General features: G+C 39.9%; 1 protein-coding gene across 1 annotated transcript in view; it reads right to left on the bottom strand.

The window, feature by feature from the left end:
* Nucleotides 1-19,931, bottom strand: part of ATP11B (ATPase phospholipid transporting 11B (putative)) — a 62,705-nt gene extending 42,774 nt beyond the window's left edge. The window contains exons 1-4 of the mRNA XM_039713795.1: nucleotides 19,665-19,931; nucleotides 4,366-4,482; nucleotides 3,322-3,411; nucleotides 210-290 (exon numbers count right to left, since the gene is read on the bottom strand). Coding sequence (XP_039569729.1) covers nucleotides 210-290; nucleotides 3,322-3,411; nucleotides 4,366-4,482; nucleotides 19,665-19,691 — 315 coding nt within the window. The 5' untranslated portion in view covers nucleotides 19,692-19,931. The remainder of the gene's footprint in view (nucleotides 1-209; nucleotides 291-3,321; nucleotides 3,412-4,365; nucleotides 4,483-19,664) is intronic.
* Nucleotides 19,932-19,957: the final 26 nt, after the last annotated feature.

Here is a 19,957-nt window from a genome sequence, read left to right as displayed (position 1 = left end):
GTACTGCAGTGAGTCACCGAGTGCTTGACAACCAACCAAATCCTGAAGCTCAAGCATCTAACTAGAAGCATTAAACCCAAAATAGTTTCTAAAAATTACACCATTTTTATGTATTTTTAGTATCTAAGCACTATCCTGGTCAGACTCTGTTAAGTAACTTTATTCAGTAGGACTGTAGGACTTCATGCTGCCAGATTTTTCCCCTTTACCTGTTTTATGGCTGTCACAGTTATGACAAAGAATAATGGCAATCCACTGGTAATAGGACTGGTAGGGGTATCTATCATGAGCTAAAAGAAAAGAAAATATTAAAATTAGTCCAAATTTCATTTTTACAATTGTATTAAAAAAAAATGCAAGACTACTGTTTTCCAAACTCTTTATTATAACCTGTGAGTATTTTTACTGCATGTGCTGCAGAATTTCTCAAGCAAAACTCAGTTTCTGACAACTAAATAATATGTCAGTAATGATGCAAAAAAATGTTTTAGGGCATAGAGCAGCCTTAGTCACATTCGTAAAGCATGTGACAATTTTAGGGGTCCTTACCAAAAGGAAGGTATTAATTTCATCCTAGAAAAATGAATTCAAAAGCATATTATAAAGGAAGGAAATCTACATTTCATGAAGCTGTTTCAACACTCTATATGATCCACTGCTTACCAGCAATGTACAGTATAACATCATCCACTTTAGAAGTGAAAATAAAGTTAAGAACAGTAATTTCCAATGGTTTAGGTATTAGAGAACACTTTTTTTAGACTGCACCTTTCTGGTTGCCCCAAGTTAACATGCGGTTTTTACAACTTGTGCAATTATTGCTGGCATGCCAAAAGTGCAGTGTACACACTAAGGTTCTGAATGTGGGGGGATGTTAGTGGTTCTCTTCTGCTGCAGGAAAAACCAACATGGTCAAGTGCTGTAAAGGAAATATACACAAGAACTACTCAAAACCACAGACATTGATTTGATTCACTTTACCTGAGACTTATGGCATTGCTTTGGGAATCATTAAAGAAGAAAAAAAAGGCATACATGAAATTTACTCTATCACTGGGGAAGAACCTCACAGAGAAAACAGATCATGCCACTTTACCATGCACACATGAGGTTTTTGGTTGGTTTTTTTTGTTTGGTTGGTTTTTTTTCCACTGAAACAGACAATTTATAGAACACAACAAAAATGAGACCTAGCCTGTAATACTGTCTATTCTTTAATGGCAGCACTACAATTTCAGCTTGGCAGCATACTGACCAAGAAAAAAACCTAGCAAAAGCATCTGATTTTTGCTGGATAGGGTTAATCATGGCATTTCTGCCATCTATACTCTCTCATTCTTTCTCAAGAGAGGCTCATATATGAAAATGAAGCAGGTTTTGTGCTGGTGGAATTGTCATGTTTCACCAGGACACCACGATCCTCTGCCTGCCACGCAGATGGACACACAGCCATGACACACCTCGTGTCACCAAGATGCAGTCTGTCACCTTGTTTTGGGCATGCACATATGTGGTGAACAACGTGGACTGGACTGTGCTGCAAGTTGAAATCACACAATGCGACCCTGCCCCAGCTCTGCCATCCCCAGTGGAAAAGGTGGTAATGACAAACACTGCATCTTGGCCACACGAGATTCACAGGACAGGGAAGGTACCATGGTGCTCAGCTTTAAAAGGCAGCTTAGCCTCACAAAAAGAAAAATATTAGATATTAATGAACTTCCAAAACAGATTTGAATAAAAACAGAATTCCATTCTAACAAATGAACAAAAATTACTTCAACTTTTCTGCTGTTCTGTTTCTAAGAATGCAGACACACAGACAAGAAGACATTTCCCATATAGGTGAGGGCATCCACTTGACACAGAGAACAGGATTACACTCAGAACAGAATTTCTGCCTTAGACCCTTATTTGTTCATTTAGATACAACTGAAAGGCAATAGTTTGAAAGAACTATGACACAACATTGAACTGAAGAGATAAATCTCCATTAAAAAGAAATAAAAGCCATGCTGTCTGTGGTTACTTTAATAACATTTTTGTTCCATCTTCAGCACGTTCCCATCTTCCTCATGTTACAATATGTTAAGCAGCATGAAACATTACAACTGGAATGATACAGTTATTATTCTTAAGAGGAAGATGTGACAGACATTCTGTCAGCCTAAGTTAGAACTGTATGACTTTAGTCCAGCACAGGAATTTTCAGCCTAGGAATGTCCTTCTTTTTAAATGTGAAAGAACAAGATCAAGGGACACAGGAGGCAATGGATGAAAAACTGCAGACCTGGCCCTGATACTGACACCTTACACAACCACAGAGAAGTTTTATGAGCTCTTCACTATCCCCATTCTTTGTCAAATGAGGTGCCATCTTTTTCACATGCACATTCCAAATGTTGGTTAATCACCGTGGAGGGCTGTACATGTTCAAATAATTCTATTTTATAATGGAAGAAAAGTTTTGTGCACCCCAAAATCCTGTCTCTGCCTCAGATACTAATTAGTCTTTCAAAAGTTACTATCTCTCCTCTGAACCCTTCTCCCACTTATCCTTCACCAACTAAGCCTGCAATAGCTCCACAGAATTCAGGTACATTACAGAGCTGGAGAGGCAAAGATCATACAAAATGTACTTTTCTACTAATCTACTTGTGGGCGCTTCAGGTACATTACAGAGCTGGAGAGGCAAAGATCATACAAAATGTACAGACTGTCCTAATCTACTTGTGGGTGTTCTTAATTAAAAGAAATACAGTCGGCTACAAAAGCCACAGCAATATTTCTGACATAAACTGTAACAGTAACAGCACTGAGGTCTTCAAAACTGGGGAACTATTGATTTTAACTGCAACATCTGTGTGTTCACTTTATCTGAACAAATTGAATTTGAGGATCTTAGAACTATATCATAATACTCTGTTGATTACAACCACCTACAGTGAAAATATACAACCATTCAAACATCATCAACACCCACAAAGACAAGAAGCATATCTGGAATTTCATTACTCTCTTAAGAGCTTTAAAGTTGTATTGGAGGCAGACAACTGAATCCCTGTGCTGACTGTGCAATGGACTTTGAAGTCCACTGCACACTTAAATACATTAGCATTCATGAAGATGAAACCTAAGGATAATACTCAAATTTGGACATAATTATTTTTAAAGTTATGTTCATGTTCTTTTCCTGTAGAAACTGGAAATGTATTCTTTTTATAGACAGAATATATAAGTAGAGAAGTTAAATTCATTAAACAAAAATCAGCGGCAAAATTTGCAACAAAATTGCAATTTCTTGAGTATTATTCAACTTACCTGAACCAAAAATATAATGAGAAAATAAAAGTTGGCTACTCTTCTGAACTGCTCAAATAAGTTTTTTGGAACAAAATTCCACACTGTATACTGGAGGGGGAAAAAGGAGAGAGAGATGAGTAATTATAACACAATGCACAATTTTTCAGTGCAATTCAGTTCACCAAAAATATAATGAGAAAATAAAAGTTGGCTACTCTTCTGAACTGCTCAAATAAGTTTTTTGGAACAAAATTCCACACTGTATACTGAAGGTGGAAAAAAGAAGAGAGAGATGAATAATTACAACACAATGCACAATTTTTCAGTGTAATTCAGTTTTGCTCCCATTGAACTCTCTAACCTAAATGTTCTCATTCCCCAGGACCCCTCCCCCAGACCTTGCTGCTGTATCCAATTTTTGTTCTTTTTTTAAAATTCCTTCTGTTTTAAGTACAGCTAGCAGGGAAGCAGTGGTAGCAACTGCATTTCCTCTACAGGCCAAGTTTAAAATGTTTTCCTCCAACTGGGACAGGGGCAGCTGGAGTAATTTGGCTGCTTGTGTCCTGGGTAGGAGGAAAGAAATTAATTCCTGCAGCTGTAACATTCCCTCCAACATTACAGCAACGAGGCACATCCCCACCATCAGCTCTATTGATTTCAATCCAAGGACACACCGGGAGGGAATCCGCAACTGCAGTCCACTGCTGATTTATTTTATGCAGAGTACTGGCTTTCAATTTGGCTATTTTAAAAATCCTCATAACCAGCTTCATCCTGCCTTTTAAGTAGTTTTGGTAACACTGGATGAAAAAGTACTTTTTTTCAGAAAGCCTGACCAACTTGCTTAATTGCTCTGTACTTGAGTTTTGAGGAAAGAAGGGTGAGAGAATGAGACAAACTACACAAGAAGCAACTCAGCTTTTCCCTCAAAACAGTTCAGAGTTTATTTCATATTGAATATTGTATATGCACCACTAGCCATAATACAGGCATGCACATCTGCCACACAACTTCTTAAGTAACATATCAAGTGGTTTTACCATGACAAATTGATTACCTTACCTTGGATGATATGATTCTGTTGTCTGCAAACTTCTGAGGAACATAATGGCCATGCTGGGGAAAACGGTTTGCTATATAAATAGTTCTTGTGTCGCTTTGATGCGGTGGGTCAAAACCCTAGAACATCAAATAAAAAAAGAGGCAATCAAGAAAGTTGATTTTTTTTAACTGCTGTTTTTTAAAATTCTGTGGAAAAGGACATTTGAATATCAAACAGCAGTTTCGAAGAGTAAAGAAAATCAGTGTACAAAATTGAAGTCTGCTGTGTCCAGACAGTTTTCAAAAACTGTGGGGAAAAAACCCAATATCTTACTTTTGAGGTTGTGTACCCATTCTGAAAAAAATGAAAGGAAAAAACCCTGCTCAATGTTGGAGAACACTTGCTACCATGCAAACTTGGAGCCCTGCAAAACTTAAAAAGGAAGAAACAGAAATAATTTACAAAAACTCATAAGCATGCTTCCAGTAACCCTAATAAAACAGATTATTGAGAAAAAGGTCAAAACTCTACTACTATGCTGTGGTAAGTGGATTTTGAAAAGATTCTCACCAGAGAAAAGCCAAAAGCATATACATCTGACCAGAGAGCAGTATTCTTCCTAACAAGTTCTATTTCCAAGAACTAACATTTTGTCTCATTTCAAATGTGATTTCCTGCCATTACCACAAATTCCTACATGAATGGTGCCAAAGTGAAAGCAAACCCATGGGGGAAAAAAAAATAAAAAGCATACTCAGAAATACTTATCAATAATTTCCTGCCAAAACAGATGATCTGAGTGAGGTCCCTGGGAATCAAAGCCCTGTTGCAGGTCTCATGGTCAGAGAGTTTATCATCTGCTTCTTCAAGAGGAAGTGGAACACAAGTGTTAAACCTGCAGATGATACCACCCTGGGACTGCAAGAACACCAAGTAAGAGAAAATTCTTGACCAACCAGATGCACAGAACACAAAGATCCAGCACAAAGAAACTGCATCCAGAAAAAGAGAATAAAAGCCCATAAAGGAATTTGGAAAAAAATGTCAAAGGCTATAACAGATCACAGGCTAGACATGAGTCATCCACGTCACCCCACTGAGAAAAAGGCCTTCAGTGCAGAGGAGGCTGGAGGAGTGGGAGCCACAGCTGAAGCACTGTGAACCAAATGGACAGCACCCAGAGGAGTGCAACACGAGCCCCAAGAGATCCTGAAAACATGACATATAACGCAAGGCTGAGCAATCTAAAAAGCAAAGAGCAAACAAATTAGAGTAATTTAGCCTGGAGGAGAGGAAACTTGGGATATCCTAGTAAATCTCCTGACACACAGAAGACTGTTCCATTGAGAAAACGGGTGCTTTGAAGGCCAAAGAAGAACAGAAGTAAGCAGGGTTAAGCTGCAGGTAAGAAAACCTAAGTCTGAGTATTGGAAAGCAAACAAATACCTCTGTTGTGGAAAGGAATAATTAAATACCAAAATAAGTCATGAGGAAAGGTTGCAATGTCTGTAACACAAGGGCTTATATCTAGGTCATTCAAGTCTGTGTTTAATTGAGCCTTTCCTGGGGCTACATGACTCACCAGAACCCTTCCAAGCAATAATGTTCTGACCCGGAGGAGCAGGTGATGGCAGAAGACAACCAAACAGTAGTAATTCTGATAACAGGCCAAGAAGACTCTAAAGAAAAAGGCAAAAAGCTTTTACACATGAAATAAACTAGTGAAATTAAATTTGGAACTGTTGTTTGATTGGGAGTCAATGACTGCCTGCAAAGTGGTGAATTCCAGCATCTGCATCACACACATTCCTAATCTTAGAACAAGTTGCAGAGTTTACACAATCTCCTTGTTCTTTGATGCCAAGTGCAAGGACAACTGGTGGTGTCCTTTGCTAGAAAGGGCATTATCAATTCTACCACTGCAGGTGAGGAAACTGCATTTGCAGTTGTTTTGCTCCTCTTGTGAATGAGACTCAGAGCTTTATCCGTGTCAAATAAAAAGTGACACCTCACAAAACTCCAGAAGATACCTCTGTACCAGTTAACAACAGAAGATGAACAGTGAGCACAATGACTGACATAAAAAATGGCTGGTATAACCCAACATTTTTTTTTAATCCATTAATATCTCTAATGCAGGTCATTAGGTATGCTCACATCCAGGATGGTGTAATTTTAAAGTAAAGGAATAATTTAAAAATCCTCTCAAACATACAAATGTTTGTGTTTGGCATCATTACTACAGAAACATTCTGCTTTAGAAAGAAAAAGGTCCAGAATAATGAAGGGAGAAAGAAAGGAAGGTGGATTTTTCAAAGAGATTTGAAGGAGAATAAACTTTAGATGACAAGCAGTGGAAGGCTGGTCTAGTCACATGCTCCAGGGTGAAAACTTGTTTAAAGATAAGAGTGGAGCAGGAGACAAAAAGTAGATAGGGGAAAGGATGGAAAAAAATACACAAGATACCAAAAGCAAAATGCAAGGAACTGTTTGCAGCTTTAGAAAAGAAATACAAGCATGAAAGCAAGATGGAAAAAAAATGTACCTGTTAACTGCTGACACAAAACTTAAAGAGAAGAGTGTTTGTAGCAGAAGCATGTTGGATATCTGACATAAGTGACACAGTATTTCAATCCAGAAGATGCCACAAATAAAAGTGTTTTTCAAGCAATAAAAAAGGTGCCTAATTAGTAAGACTTCATGCACAGCTCTCTTCTACATCTCAGAAAATGTCTGGCACTCACAAAATGCCAGACATCCTCACTTTGGAAAGTCTACAGCCTGAAAAAATTCCACTCTAAATCAAACAGATGTAAAGCAAGGAAAAAAACCACAAAGAGCAAAGAAAACAAGTTGCAGTCTTCTTTCTGACAGTGATAAATGCTAACCTGCATGCCACACTATTAAAAGATAAATCAAAGATTACTGACTGACTAGGATATCACTGAATTTTTTATATGCCCCTTTTAGGCCACTATCTGAGCACCTGAAGGTTGATGAATATGATGACATTTTATGATGCAGAGTAAAGACCTCTGTACAACTCCAGTCTCATGCACAAGCACTTCTATCAGAATGACTATCTCTGCTGAAGCAGGCTCAGATGATTAAAAGCAAGAACTTTACTTTCCAAATAAATCAGAATCTCAGGCCATACAAGTTTACAGGTGCAGCTGTAGAGCTAAAGCAGCTTAAATTTGCAGTCTATCGAGATTTAATTCTGTTTTGTTGACATTTGCCACGGAGAAGGCAGGAAGCTGTGCAGTCAGCAGATCACAGTGCACACACAAGGCAGGCTGGGGACAAAAACCCCTCAGTTGTCAGAGCTGGGTTGGAAAAGGACACATCCCTGACAACCTCAGTGACTTGGCTGTAGTCACAGCAGGAAGTGAGTGTCAGAGCTGGGAATAAAAACCAGATTTCCTAAGCTTTATGACTATAACTACTAAAAATCACTTGAAATTAGCCAACAACCCTGCCATCTCATAATTAGCTGATGAGACCACAACTAAGCAGATCTTCCAGAGAAATTTTAATTACACATCCCTCCAAGGAAAATTCTGCACAGGCATTGAACCTCATTGTTCAAGAGCTGAAATGTCTTTAACTCTTCTCTAACTATGGGGCTGGTCACAGAGCCTGCTCCTGACACTAAACTGACTCGTAGTCCAAATTTCTGCCCAGGAAGGGATTTTCCACAGTGACTCTGTGCAGCCAGCAAAGCAGTGCAGAAAGCACACTGTTTCCTAATTTCACTTAATAGACAGTTCTTCTCTTTCTAACGTCATTCTCCAACTCAGCTGCAAAAGTAGGGTAACATGCCCTTGTCAAAGGATTTTTGCAGCTAAACAGCATGAACAGAGAAACCCTAAATTAGAGTCTTGCAAAATTATTAAATTGCCACCAATCTCTTTCCAAAAAAAGTTAGTTTTCCTGCAGTTATCTAGTGAAGTGATTTTTACCCAGATCACTGACTTCTGATTATTTGTCACTGACTGACAAATAATGCTGAATACATGACAAGACCTGGTATTTAAAGCTTCTTGACCAGGTATATTACAGGCATATATATTACATGAATCCCCTTTAAATTAAGTTGAAATGACCTGATTTTTCTCCCTTTCATGTTGCAAATTAAATCTAGATTTATTGGCTAAAGTTCAGTTCTTCAGATGATTTACCAACACAAACCAGGCGTTATCTACCCTTGGAATACAGCTCTCATTTAATCTTTGCTACACACTTCCCCAGCAGAAGTTTTGCACCCAGATGAACTTAATGCTTTGGTTTTGAAAACAGTCTAAAAGCATGACACATATACAGTACACAGATACTCTAGTCAAATGATTTATAAAGCACAAACGAAAATAACCTTTAAAAAAAGGAAAAATAAAGAAGTGAATCATAGTTTTCATTTCTTATAAATTTGAATGACTGTAAGCAAAGTCTAAGTAATTTTCACTAAACTTCTTCAGCAGTTTCTAAAAGTTAGACAAAGATATTCTCTGTGCAGTAAATTAGGCCCCTTTAAAACAGCACAGAAAACATATCCCAGGGAACTGAGGAGAAGTATTTGACTGCAATTTTATGCAATTTATTTCATGAAAGCCATGGGATTCAACAGCCACCCCCAAACAATTCTTTCCTACATTTTGTCTGCATCTCAACCACTGTACTTGGAGAACTGTCCATCAGCCATCAGGTAAGGAAAACTGATCCATCCATTTTCCCACTTTGGTCTGTGGTTTTGGTTTTGTCTTGGGGGTTTTCCCCCAGCTTTTTTAATATATGATGCCAGTTTTCTGATCATATAATAAAAAGATTCCCCGCAAAAGAAGAGTTTTACACTGCTGCTGAGGAAGCCCTAATAACACATACAACAACCTAGGCAACTGCACAGGAAGCAAATGAGGATCAGCACTAAAAAAAGACCCTCCCAACACCTGCAAGCGCAAAGGAAGAAAAGATACAACAACCTAGGCAACTGCACAGGAAGCAAATGAGGATCAGCACTAAAAAAAAGACCCTCCCAACACCTGCAAGCACAAAGGAAGGAAAGAAAAAAAATGCTTTTGTACTCAACCTGTTGCTGTAACATAGACATCTACTGCAAGACTCTTACTACCACTACTAAGGTATGGCAGTGTGCACCAATGCCCTCCCAGCACTGTTAGGTGAGACAGCAGAAATCCACAGATCTTTCAGCAAGGATTACTGACATGAGACCAGCAAGCAACACATCAATTTCATTATCAAGCTTTGCAATATATGCATTGGTAATCACAAATCATCTGCCAGGTTTTTGCTTATGACTTGCATAAACTTGGCATACTTTAATATCATCTCCCAGGGTTTCTCATTCATTACTCACAGCTTTTACAGAGGGGGAAGAAAAAACAAACTTATATCTGCCAAAAGAACTTCTGCTACGTGACCACTGAAAAGTGAAAGGAGTTTGAAAGAAGGAAGTCTCATTCAGAGCCTCCTCCTCCTTTAAAAACCCACACTGAACACAACAGACAAAAGCAGCAGTTACCCTAAAACCTTTCTGAATATCACTTACTACTTAATAAAGCCAATAAACAGAAGGAAACGTGGTCTCAGAAAGCCTTTCTCCTAGGCAAGTGACTTGACTGATCATGGCTGCAGAAGCAGAACAGCACATTTCCTGGCAGACAGCCCAAAAGTCTGCTATTACACTGCTGTCAAGATATATTTTGATTAAAGGTGTTTTGAGGAAATGGATTTTCTTGCTTTGGATTTTCTTCTGAATATACATAGAATACTTTTCCCTCTGTCAGATAAGATGATCTATTCACACTCCGTGCCCATTTTCAGAAGTCTGTGTAAATTTGTACTCCATACAGTCAGCCAATAATTCTTTCAGTCATGTAACTGGGCAGCAGTCAAACTGAATTTGCCTTATCAAAGGTTAGCATGAAGGAAGAAACAGCCTCTCACAGCAATTTTAAACACTGCTCTAACAACTAAAATAGTGAATCAGCTGGAGCATCCTGATGTGTACACAGTGCCATGCAATTTGTACCTCCCCTTTTAAATACCACAGCAGTAAAGAAATAAAACTACTTAAAGTCATTGCACTATGTGCAACTTCCTTTTCCCTCTTACTGTATCTACAGCTGTTCAAAATATCTGATAATAAATCACGTTGTAACCTCCTAAAAGACCTACAACCAGATTACATTCTTTTGTGAAAACACACCCTCTAGGTAACAAGGTCTGTGAAATCATGAGGCAATAACCCTTCCTTTCACAAAGTTAAAATATGCCTAGTACTGCAGTAAGAAAAGTTGCACTGGTGCATGCCACAAAGTCCTGCTCACACAGAGCTCAAGTTGTTCTTACTTTACATACTATTTTGCCAAGATGTCAACCAAAAATAACTTGGAAAAATCCCTAGTTAAAATTTTTAAAAATCACCTATCTTCTCTTTATTTATCTGCATACTCCCAAGCAAGGCTGGCTTCATTCACTGCTAACATACTGCCCCACACCAGTTCCTCTGCTCAGGCCACTGCCAAACAGACTGGTCTTGTAACATCACTAAAATCAGAAAGGAAAAATGAGCTGGACAGGCAAGTCAATATTTCTAACACAGCACCCTCAAAGGCTGCTATGGCATGTCCAGCTCCTGTTAGAAAAAAAGGATTTGAACAGAGATTCAGGAAAATTGCTTAATTCAAAAACAGTCCAACTGGCATCAACGAAGGAAATGGCTTTCTTCTCCTCTCCTTAAATCCAAATCACAGTACTTATAAAGCATAATCTGTTTTGGACTTCACATGATAATACAAACCTAAGACCTTGTAATAGCTGCTCTTTCATGACTGTCTTCAACAGAATGCCAAGATTCACTTTATTAACCTAGCAACCAAAGAGCACCTACACAAAAAGCCAGGGAGGGACTGTTTATAAATTCTTGTAGTGATATGACAAAGGGGAACGGCCTTAAACTGAGAGAGGGCAGATTTGGATTAGATACAAAGAAGAAATTCTTCCTTGTGAGGGTGCAGAGGCCCTGGCACAGGTTGCCCAGAGAACGCGTGGCTGCTCCATTCCTGGAAGTGTTCAAGGCCAGGTTGGATGGGGCTGATCCTCTTGCCTCAATGTGCTTAACCAGCCAAATGCCTCTAATACATTCTTTGTCCATTGCTTCATTTTAGGATGCTCCCTGTCAGACACACAGATCATAAATAACTTTTGCTCAGATGCTTTTTGGAAGAAAAGAGACTCTACAATAAATTGTCTTCAGCTCCAGTGAAGGAAGAAATTTAGTCAACATTCACGTTCTAAGAAGCAAGCCTCAATCCCAAAGGCAGGGCTAGTGGCTCCTAAGCTACATTTCAAGGCCAGTTATTGTATTCTACTTTTTTTCTTTGGAAAAAAATGCTTTATGTAAAGTCCAAGAAGTTGAAGAGACACTGAGGCTTGACAGTGTCTGTAGTCCAAAATGCCAAATGTGGTCTTTTGCCACATGGTCCCAAAGCAGCCCACTGCTCTAACATGGAAATGAAGATGTCTCTGCAGTTCCAACTACACAGTTCTAATTTCAGAACTAAAAGTTTTCCTCTGTGGGCTCCAGCAATTAGTTTTCTTTATCTGCAATATCATCTTCCTGTCAGGCATGTACAAAAGAAGATAGGAAAGATTTTTAAAGCTGAAGGGTGACAACTACATCAGGAGACAACTACAGGGCATCACATTTTATAAAATAAGAACTGAGAGCTCAAAAATCACAAGCCACTTTTTCAGAAGACTTCACTAAACATGGAAAGTTCTACAATTCTGCAATAATCAACCACAAAAATAGCAGCTACTAAACAGGCCACACTAAGAAATAAAGAACCAATGCAAGAAATGAAACATTTAACACACAAATCCTTCACAAAACTCAAATGACCATAGGATGGATCTCAGAAAAAGAACCCCCCAAGTGCATCTTTTCTGTACATTCCCAGCATTTATTAAGTAGGTTTATAGCAGATTTTCTATATTAAATAAAGCATTCAAATCTGTGACAGGCTATGAACTTTCCCTTAAAGCTAGAAAGCAGCTCAAATTTTGTAGATAGCAATTTCACCATAAAAAAATGACATTTCTCAAGTCCATGACAGGAAAAATGCAGAGCAATCATACATTCCTTCACATACTGGCATACTAAGTACACTACTATCTTAACATGAAATGCTGTTTACCCTCTGCTTTGAAGAATCATTTATAAAAGTATCTTACACAAGCATGAAGGGCTCCTGTTCTGGACTACTCATACAGCCATTATTGAAAACCCTTGTTTTCAATATTTGGATTTGTTCTACTAGGCAATAGCTATTTATGCCAATCAGCTCCTACACTGGAGTCCAATTCATATTTTCTTTCAGCACAGAACAAAAAACAACAAACCCTTTCCAAAAGTATCTTCCCCCAAAATCACCATTAAATAATAAATCTTAAGGCTTTTTTCAAAATGTGTGACAAAATTATACTGACAATTGCTGACAATGGCTGCTCGACAAATTTCACAGGAAGAGAATTTAGTTCATTGCTGGAACTGTCTAGCTGTTATTTTAACATGCTTTGAAAAAGCCTGCTCTGTAAAACATTACAGTTTTGAGTCTACTGCATCCACCCAATAGCATTTTTAGTTCTAATTGTATTTTGAACACGATTTATGATTTAAGTGTCAGTTTAATGCCCTGCTTTCAGACATGTGTACAGACTAGTCCATCCTCAAAGCTTACTAAATCTTAAGGTTTCTTTCCATTTTCTTGCAATTCTCTTTCCAAACAGAAATGTAAATATCTACAAAAATGTGCACGGCCACACAATGTAGCACAGAAACATGCAAAGGAGTAACAAAACTCAACAACAGATGACAAAATGTATTCTGGGGGATAAACCATTTAAAACCTCTTCCTCTAGTAAAACATTTCAGGATAAAAACAAACAGTTTGCCTTTTGTCAGCATCTTTATCTCTCCTTCCCATTTACAGGAAAGTTCTCCTTTCCCAGACTTATTTTTACTCAAAATAAACAACGGAAAAAAAAATCCTCTTAAGTCACTGCATGTGGGAGGCCAAGGAATTGCAGGCGTTTGTTTTTTAAATCACAGTGTAGTTCTCAGTCCTACTTTCTATCTTTCTTACCATGGTCCGCACTAATGCCAAGTGGTTTTCTCAACAGCAGGTGAAAAGAGGTTGAAAAAAGTCTAGCTGCAAATATGTCACCTGTGTTTTGCTAGAAGATATGACCTTGCATTTACAGAGACACTTTGTCACATCTATTTTGCTGCAGTTCTTACCTGCTTGCTTAACAAACAGATTTTGTGCTAGAAATTGAAGGATTTTTTTGAAAGGTAAACCTTTTCCTGGTGACGTAATTACAAAAACAGTCATAACTACTCAGCACATCACAATACAGTCAAGAAAAAGCAGGAGCACAGTGTCAGTGAAAGTCACAAGTCATGACACTTTTACTGAAATTTAACCCCATTGTTATATTTTTCTTTTATAACTTCTGAATCTCCATCCCAGAGGAAAGCAAACATCAGTTTTAATGAAGTCAGACAACCCATTTAAAACTAGAAAAACAAATACCAATGATATTCAAAACACATGTTGAATGTTATTAAATCCAGCACATATCTACTTGCCTTAGATTACAAATTTTACCTTCCACTAAGAGTGCAGAAACAATCTCTAAGCAGTAAACAGAGCTTCTAAGCAGTAAACAGAGCTTTCACCCATCCCACCAGATACTCCCTATTGACCAGAACACAATTAGTTTTGGCTCATTGTTAACAAAATTCTATTTTTATCCCTCTTCTCCCTTAGTCACATAAAAACCATAAACAGACAGAAGATATTAAGGGAGCAGGACCCCATCAGTGCAGGAATATCATACAGTCAATTAAACAGTCCTATTACTGAGTGATAAGTGAAAATTTGGCACAACAGAAATTTGCTGTTTAAAAAGTTCATGGATAGGATTAAAAAGAAAAGAGGATGGGAAAAGATACAGGTCAAATACCCAAGTCTCACAGCAAGGCAGCACATCAGACAACACTGATCTTCCCATTTTTAAAACAGTCTTAGAAAGAATCAGTTTCAGGACTGGTTTGATTATGTTTTGGTATGCAATTCTTAGATTTAGAATTTAATTTTCATGAGGCAAGACTTACGAATTACACACAGGACACAACGGATGTCTCCATTTGGAGCAGACAGCTGGCTGAAGACAGGGCCAGGTTCTGCAGGCTTTGGAACACATTGTGCTGCAAATGCATCAGCCCTCAGCAGCCACAGAATACAAAGAGAAAATAAGGTTAAAAGACCCTAACACATGGGAGCACTAGTCCAGCAGATCAAAGTATATCTCTAGCAAAGAAAAGAGGGCCACATTTGCTCCTCTGCTAAGTTACAGGAGGAGAGGCCTTGACCTCCAGCTCTCAAACTACTCCAGCAAAGCAATGCAAACTTTGGGCTGTTCCAACACCCACCTTGCTGATCCCTCAGTGATAATTCAGAAGGTATTAACTGCACAGTCTGAACCCCAGGAACTCTTCTGAGCAAATATGCATTTATTTTTCTAGCATAAAATAACAAGTAGTTAGTTAGCTTTAGCCAGAAAGGGGAAAAGGCTTCATTGACAAATAAGAGGGGGAAAAATTGTACTCCAGAATAGCAAGGTGATTTCAGAAGATAGATTCTCAGTCACTGGATTAGTTTAAAGCCCTTTTGGCATTCAGAAAACAGAAGGAATTTGGTTGGGGGGGAAGTAACTGTATTCAGTAAAATGATTAAGTGAAAATAATACACACTTGTCAGTGCAAACAATGAAATAAATGCTGTCCACCTTGTTCACAATGCCAATAACTGCAAGGTATTACAAAATACCATCTGTCCTCTCAGAGCATCTTAACAGTAACCAGCATCTGAAAAGAAAAGAAAATCCCATCCCAGACATCCAATCCTCTAGTGCTCATCTATTTAAGGACATTCCCTTATTAGTAAAAAAATTTTCATTAGAACACATCTAGAAGATGAACACTCCTACAGATGCTGTGCTGGCTGTGGAGGGTGTGAGGTGTGACAGGCACTACCTACACAGAACAGTCAAAAACATTCCCTGTGATCACCCCTCAATGCAGCCTATGGAGAACTTCTGGACTTGATAAACTCCTGACATCCCTCCCAATCTGAACCTTCTTATAACCACAAAATAAATCAAATAGCCTGGTAACTAGGTTTTACAGTTAATCCATAGATTTTAGCTTTGATTTATAGTAAAATAAGAAAACTGCATTTGCCCAAATTTTCATTAGAACACATCTAGAAGATGAACACTCCTACAGATGCTGTGCTGGCTGTGGAGGGTGTGAGGTGTGACAGTCAAAAACATTCCCTGTGATCACCCCTCAATGCAGCCTATGGAGAACTTCTGGACTTGATAAACTCCTGACATCCCTCCCAATCTGAACCTTCTTATAACCACAAAATAAATCAAATAGCCTGGTAACTAGGTTTTACAGTTAATCCATAGATTTTAGCTTTGATTTATAGTAAAATAAGAAAACTGCATTTGTCCAAACCCAGCTCTCCCCAGCATCAAAGCTGTTGTGCACTACAGCATTCAGGTCCTTAAACTGCAAAGATACTCAGCCAAATCCAGCACAACACTTGTCTTGAGTAGTCATTAATGTAAGACAGGCCAGACAGGCAACTCTTAGGTTTTGTTCATGCAGAATCCTTTGTACTTTACTGAGGTGTCAGACAACAGCTCAAAAGGCTCAAACTCCTCATAACAGCAATAGAAGAGAAATCCTGAGTCCCTTCTCCAACTGACAGGACAAACAATTTAAAATTATGTAGCTAAAATCATACATACAAGGGTATACCACCACAATTTTCAGAGACCTCCTTGCCAGAGAACTGAAGGTGTCAGTACGTTCTGTTAATAGCACTGCAACAGCTCCTGCACTGCATGTGCACCATGAGAGAGCAGCACAGCCCAAATGCTGCCATAAACCCACCAAAGGAGAAGTGGAACAGAAAGTCCCTGGGTGTTACAAATGTCACTGTACTCTCCTTTTGTGTTGGTACTGCACAAACTCGACTGTGGCAGCCGCAGTAGCACTAGGTACACAGATTTGCCATGAGGTCTAACCCATCATATCTGGAAATGCAAATCAAACACACTATGCTATTCCTGAATATTAATGTTCCTATCAACTGTTGTTTATCCGGTTGCTTTTTTCAAGCAGAGCTGGCTGTGCCTGGGGCGTTATGCAACCCTCCAAATCCACATGCCTACTGCTCTCTGAGATCTCAAGGTAACAGAGCTGGAACCCAGATATCTCTCCCGCCCAAAGCTGGTTTTTATCATGCCATTTTACTCAAAGCCATGAATTGTAACTCCATTTGGGTCTATATTTTTTCATTACTAAAACCTATGTATTTCCAACTATTAACTACATTCTATAACATCACACTAACTAGAAAGTTAATGACTTACCATGCACCTTATTTAGGATGAGGCAGGATTAAATGAAGAAAAACTGATAAACTGTCTCTGCTATGGTGGTGTAAATTGTTTCAGAGCAAGAAAACCAGACTGAAGGCCGAGATACCAAAAAACCTGGTGATTTGTGCCACATAGGCACTGAAGGCTGTACTACTGTCACCCATTTCTTAGATACAACAAATCACTAAAAAACATTTAACAACTCAGTTAAAAAAACTGTGACAGACTTGTAAGATGATAATAAGGATCAATGAAGCCTTGCATTCTCAGCATGTCTCTTCAGATGACTGTTCATGCCTTTCTATCCCTTTCTGTAGCTCTACAGGCATGCACTGGACTTCTCAGAGAAAGCACAGTCACTACTTCCAAAACATAGCTAAAATAGTCTGAATTCCATACCAGGTCCTCTCATTACTTTAAGTTCACCTGCTTCATTCTCCCCCCATCTTAACAATGCAAGTTCTCAAAACCATATACACCCCTGAGCACTCAGTATATGCAATGTTGCTCTCTTAAGCAAACAAGAAGTTGCAAAACAATTCACTGGTTTCACACAGAGAGTACTTAAAAACTACCTCAAAGCACCTTCAGCTAAGTACCAGTCCCTCCCCCTTTCCCCAATCCCTTACTACTTTTCCAGCATTTCTGCACACCAACGTTTTTCTTTTGTATTACTACAACATCCCACTCGCATCACCCACACATTTGCCTGACTCCAACCCTCCTGGAAGGATGAGGACCCTTTTATAAACCCCATTGTTGCCACATCAAGCACAGGTACAAATGCACGCTCCAAAGGCATCCAAACCCACACATTCCTCTCTTCTCCTCTCAGACACAGATTTTGGCACCTTTTGATTCGATTATTTCTGTCACCCCACTCTTCCCACTCATTCTGGTTACTTTGTCAGCATCCTTCCCCATGTTTTTAGCCCTCTGACATTCTTTCAGAACCTAAACATCACAGCCATGTGGAGAAGCTAACATATGGTAGGATCTATGTTAAACCAGCAATTACACACAGGGATGAGTTGTCAAGTGTCTTTAGGAAGAAACATGCAGTGTGATACCTATCTTAGGCCATTTTTCATCTTTATGAGCAGTGAAACAACCAAGTCATCAACATCTGTGACGTCTATAGGAAAAAACCCACGAAACACGTATATTTGCAATAATTTTTTCTCATCAGTACTATATTTAGATGTCTGCCAAGGGTCTTGAACTTTTATTATCCTGCTTTTCTACTACATTAATTCTTTTCTTCCCTGTAAAAACTAGTGCAAGTTTTAAACAGTTATTTTTTACCAGTTTCCTTTAAGAAGCACCAACACCTCCTTGCGCCAAGTTTATTGCTCATCCTATTACACTAATATTTTACTTTCTATTAAGGGCAAACAGATTTCTGGAAAGCTGGTCAGTGTACTACTTATAGTGAAAAAAGCAACCATGTTTCATACGCGAGTTTCTTGCACTGATACAGTCCTAATCTAAACTTTATGGAACACAGCATAATGTTGCTTTAAAAACCACACACACAAACCTCAAGCCACCTTCAAGTGGAAAAAATGACAGCTATGTTATAGCAGGTATTTTTTTCTAAAAAACGTGTGTACAACTGGAACAGAACAGAAGAGTGCGGTCAGAGCTCAAACAGAGCAATTAATTTCCAGGTCAGTAACTCTTGGTGTCAGACCAAACTACTGAGCACTGTCAAGCTGGCACTGAGACCATGACCACAAGCTCTCTGCCTCAGACACAGAAATGGGAAAATCTATGGGCCATGGGAAATGAGGTCAGGGAAGAACAGGAGGAAAAAAGAAAACACAAATTTTTTAATTTTTTTTTTTTTTTGGTAAAAAGTGCTGCAACAAATTAAACAAATCATTAGTGAGACAGAAGCTTTAACAAATCAAAATCTGAAAACCTAACTAATGTACGCTCTTGCACTAACCTGGACAACATGCGTGATGCAAAGTAACTCCAAAGAATGCAAGAAGTTATTTTACAAATTCATCATTTAGAAAGAATTTCTCCCTTAGAGAAAACGCAAGTGGGATAATGCAGGAAGCCGGCCAATACTTCAAATCAAAATAGTAAAACTCGATGTACTTCCCTGCTACAGCAGCACAGACGTGACAGCCACGGCCGCCTGGTTTGCCCTGCTCGTTCTAACCCAGCACAGCAAGCAGCGCCCGTGTGGGGCACAGGCACCCTCACTGCTGCCTTCTCCAAGCGTTTCCCCCGCCAAAAGCATTTCACGGATGTTTTCCTTCAATTTCATTCACTTTCAAATCCTCAGCACGCAGCGGCTGCAGAGCGCTCAGGTACGGGGAAATATTTGAGAGACGCACGTCGGGAAAAAAAGCCTTAAAACATTTCGCAACGGGAAGGAGGAAGAAGCTGCCAATCTCTGAAGTGTCGGTCCAGGGAAGAGGGCATTTCTGCGGGAAGTTTGGGGAGCCCTTCCCAACGGGGGCCACACGAAAGGGAACGCGCTGGTCTCTGTGCCAAGGGGGTTTCGAAGAAAAAAAAAAAAAAAAAACCAACCAAAGGCCAAAAGACCGAAACACCCCAAACCCTCGGATACGGGTTAAAATCAAATTTAAAAACCCTTCAATAACGATCCAAGTGCAGCCTGCGGGTCTCCCCAGCCCTCTCTCGCACCCCGGCCCTGTCCCCGCTTCCTCCGCGAACCCGCGGCCCGGGCGGCGCCGTCGGGACGGGGCCGAGCCGAGAGCTCGCCCGGCCCGCGGCGCGGAGGGCGCAGGGAGGCACCTACCAGCTGCTGCCGGACCCAGCGCAGCATCCCCGGCGGCGCGGGTCGCGGCCCCCGCGGCGGGGCTCCCTCGGCAGTGCCGCGCCCTCCCTCCGCTATCGCCGCTGCCTCAGGCGAGCCGCCCGCCGCGGCTGCTCCCCATGGCGCGGGGCCCACGCCGAGTCAGGAGCGGCACAGCCCCGCCGGCGCCCCGAGCCGCGGCTGCCGCCGCCATCACAGCACGGCCGCTGACACTCGGCGGCTGCGGCCGCCCCGGGAAGTGACGTGGCGGGGCGGAGAGAGGGGCCGGTGCGGGC

The sequence above is a fragment of the Passer montanus genome, unplaced genomic scaffold (assembly GCF_014805655.1).
Source record: "Passer montanus isolate IOZ18808 unplaced genomic scaffold, ASM1480565v1 scaffold29, whole genome shotgun sequence".
NCBI classification, from domain to species: Eukaryota; Metazoa; Chordata; class Aves; order Passeriformes; family Passeridae; genus Passer; species Passer montanus.
Note: the sequence above shows the minus strand (reverse complement) of the source record. Positions and strands in the feature narration are given on the sequence as shown.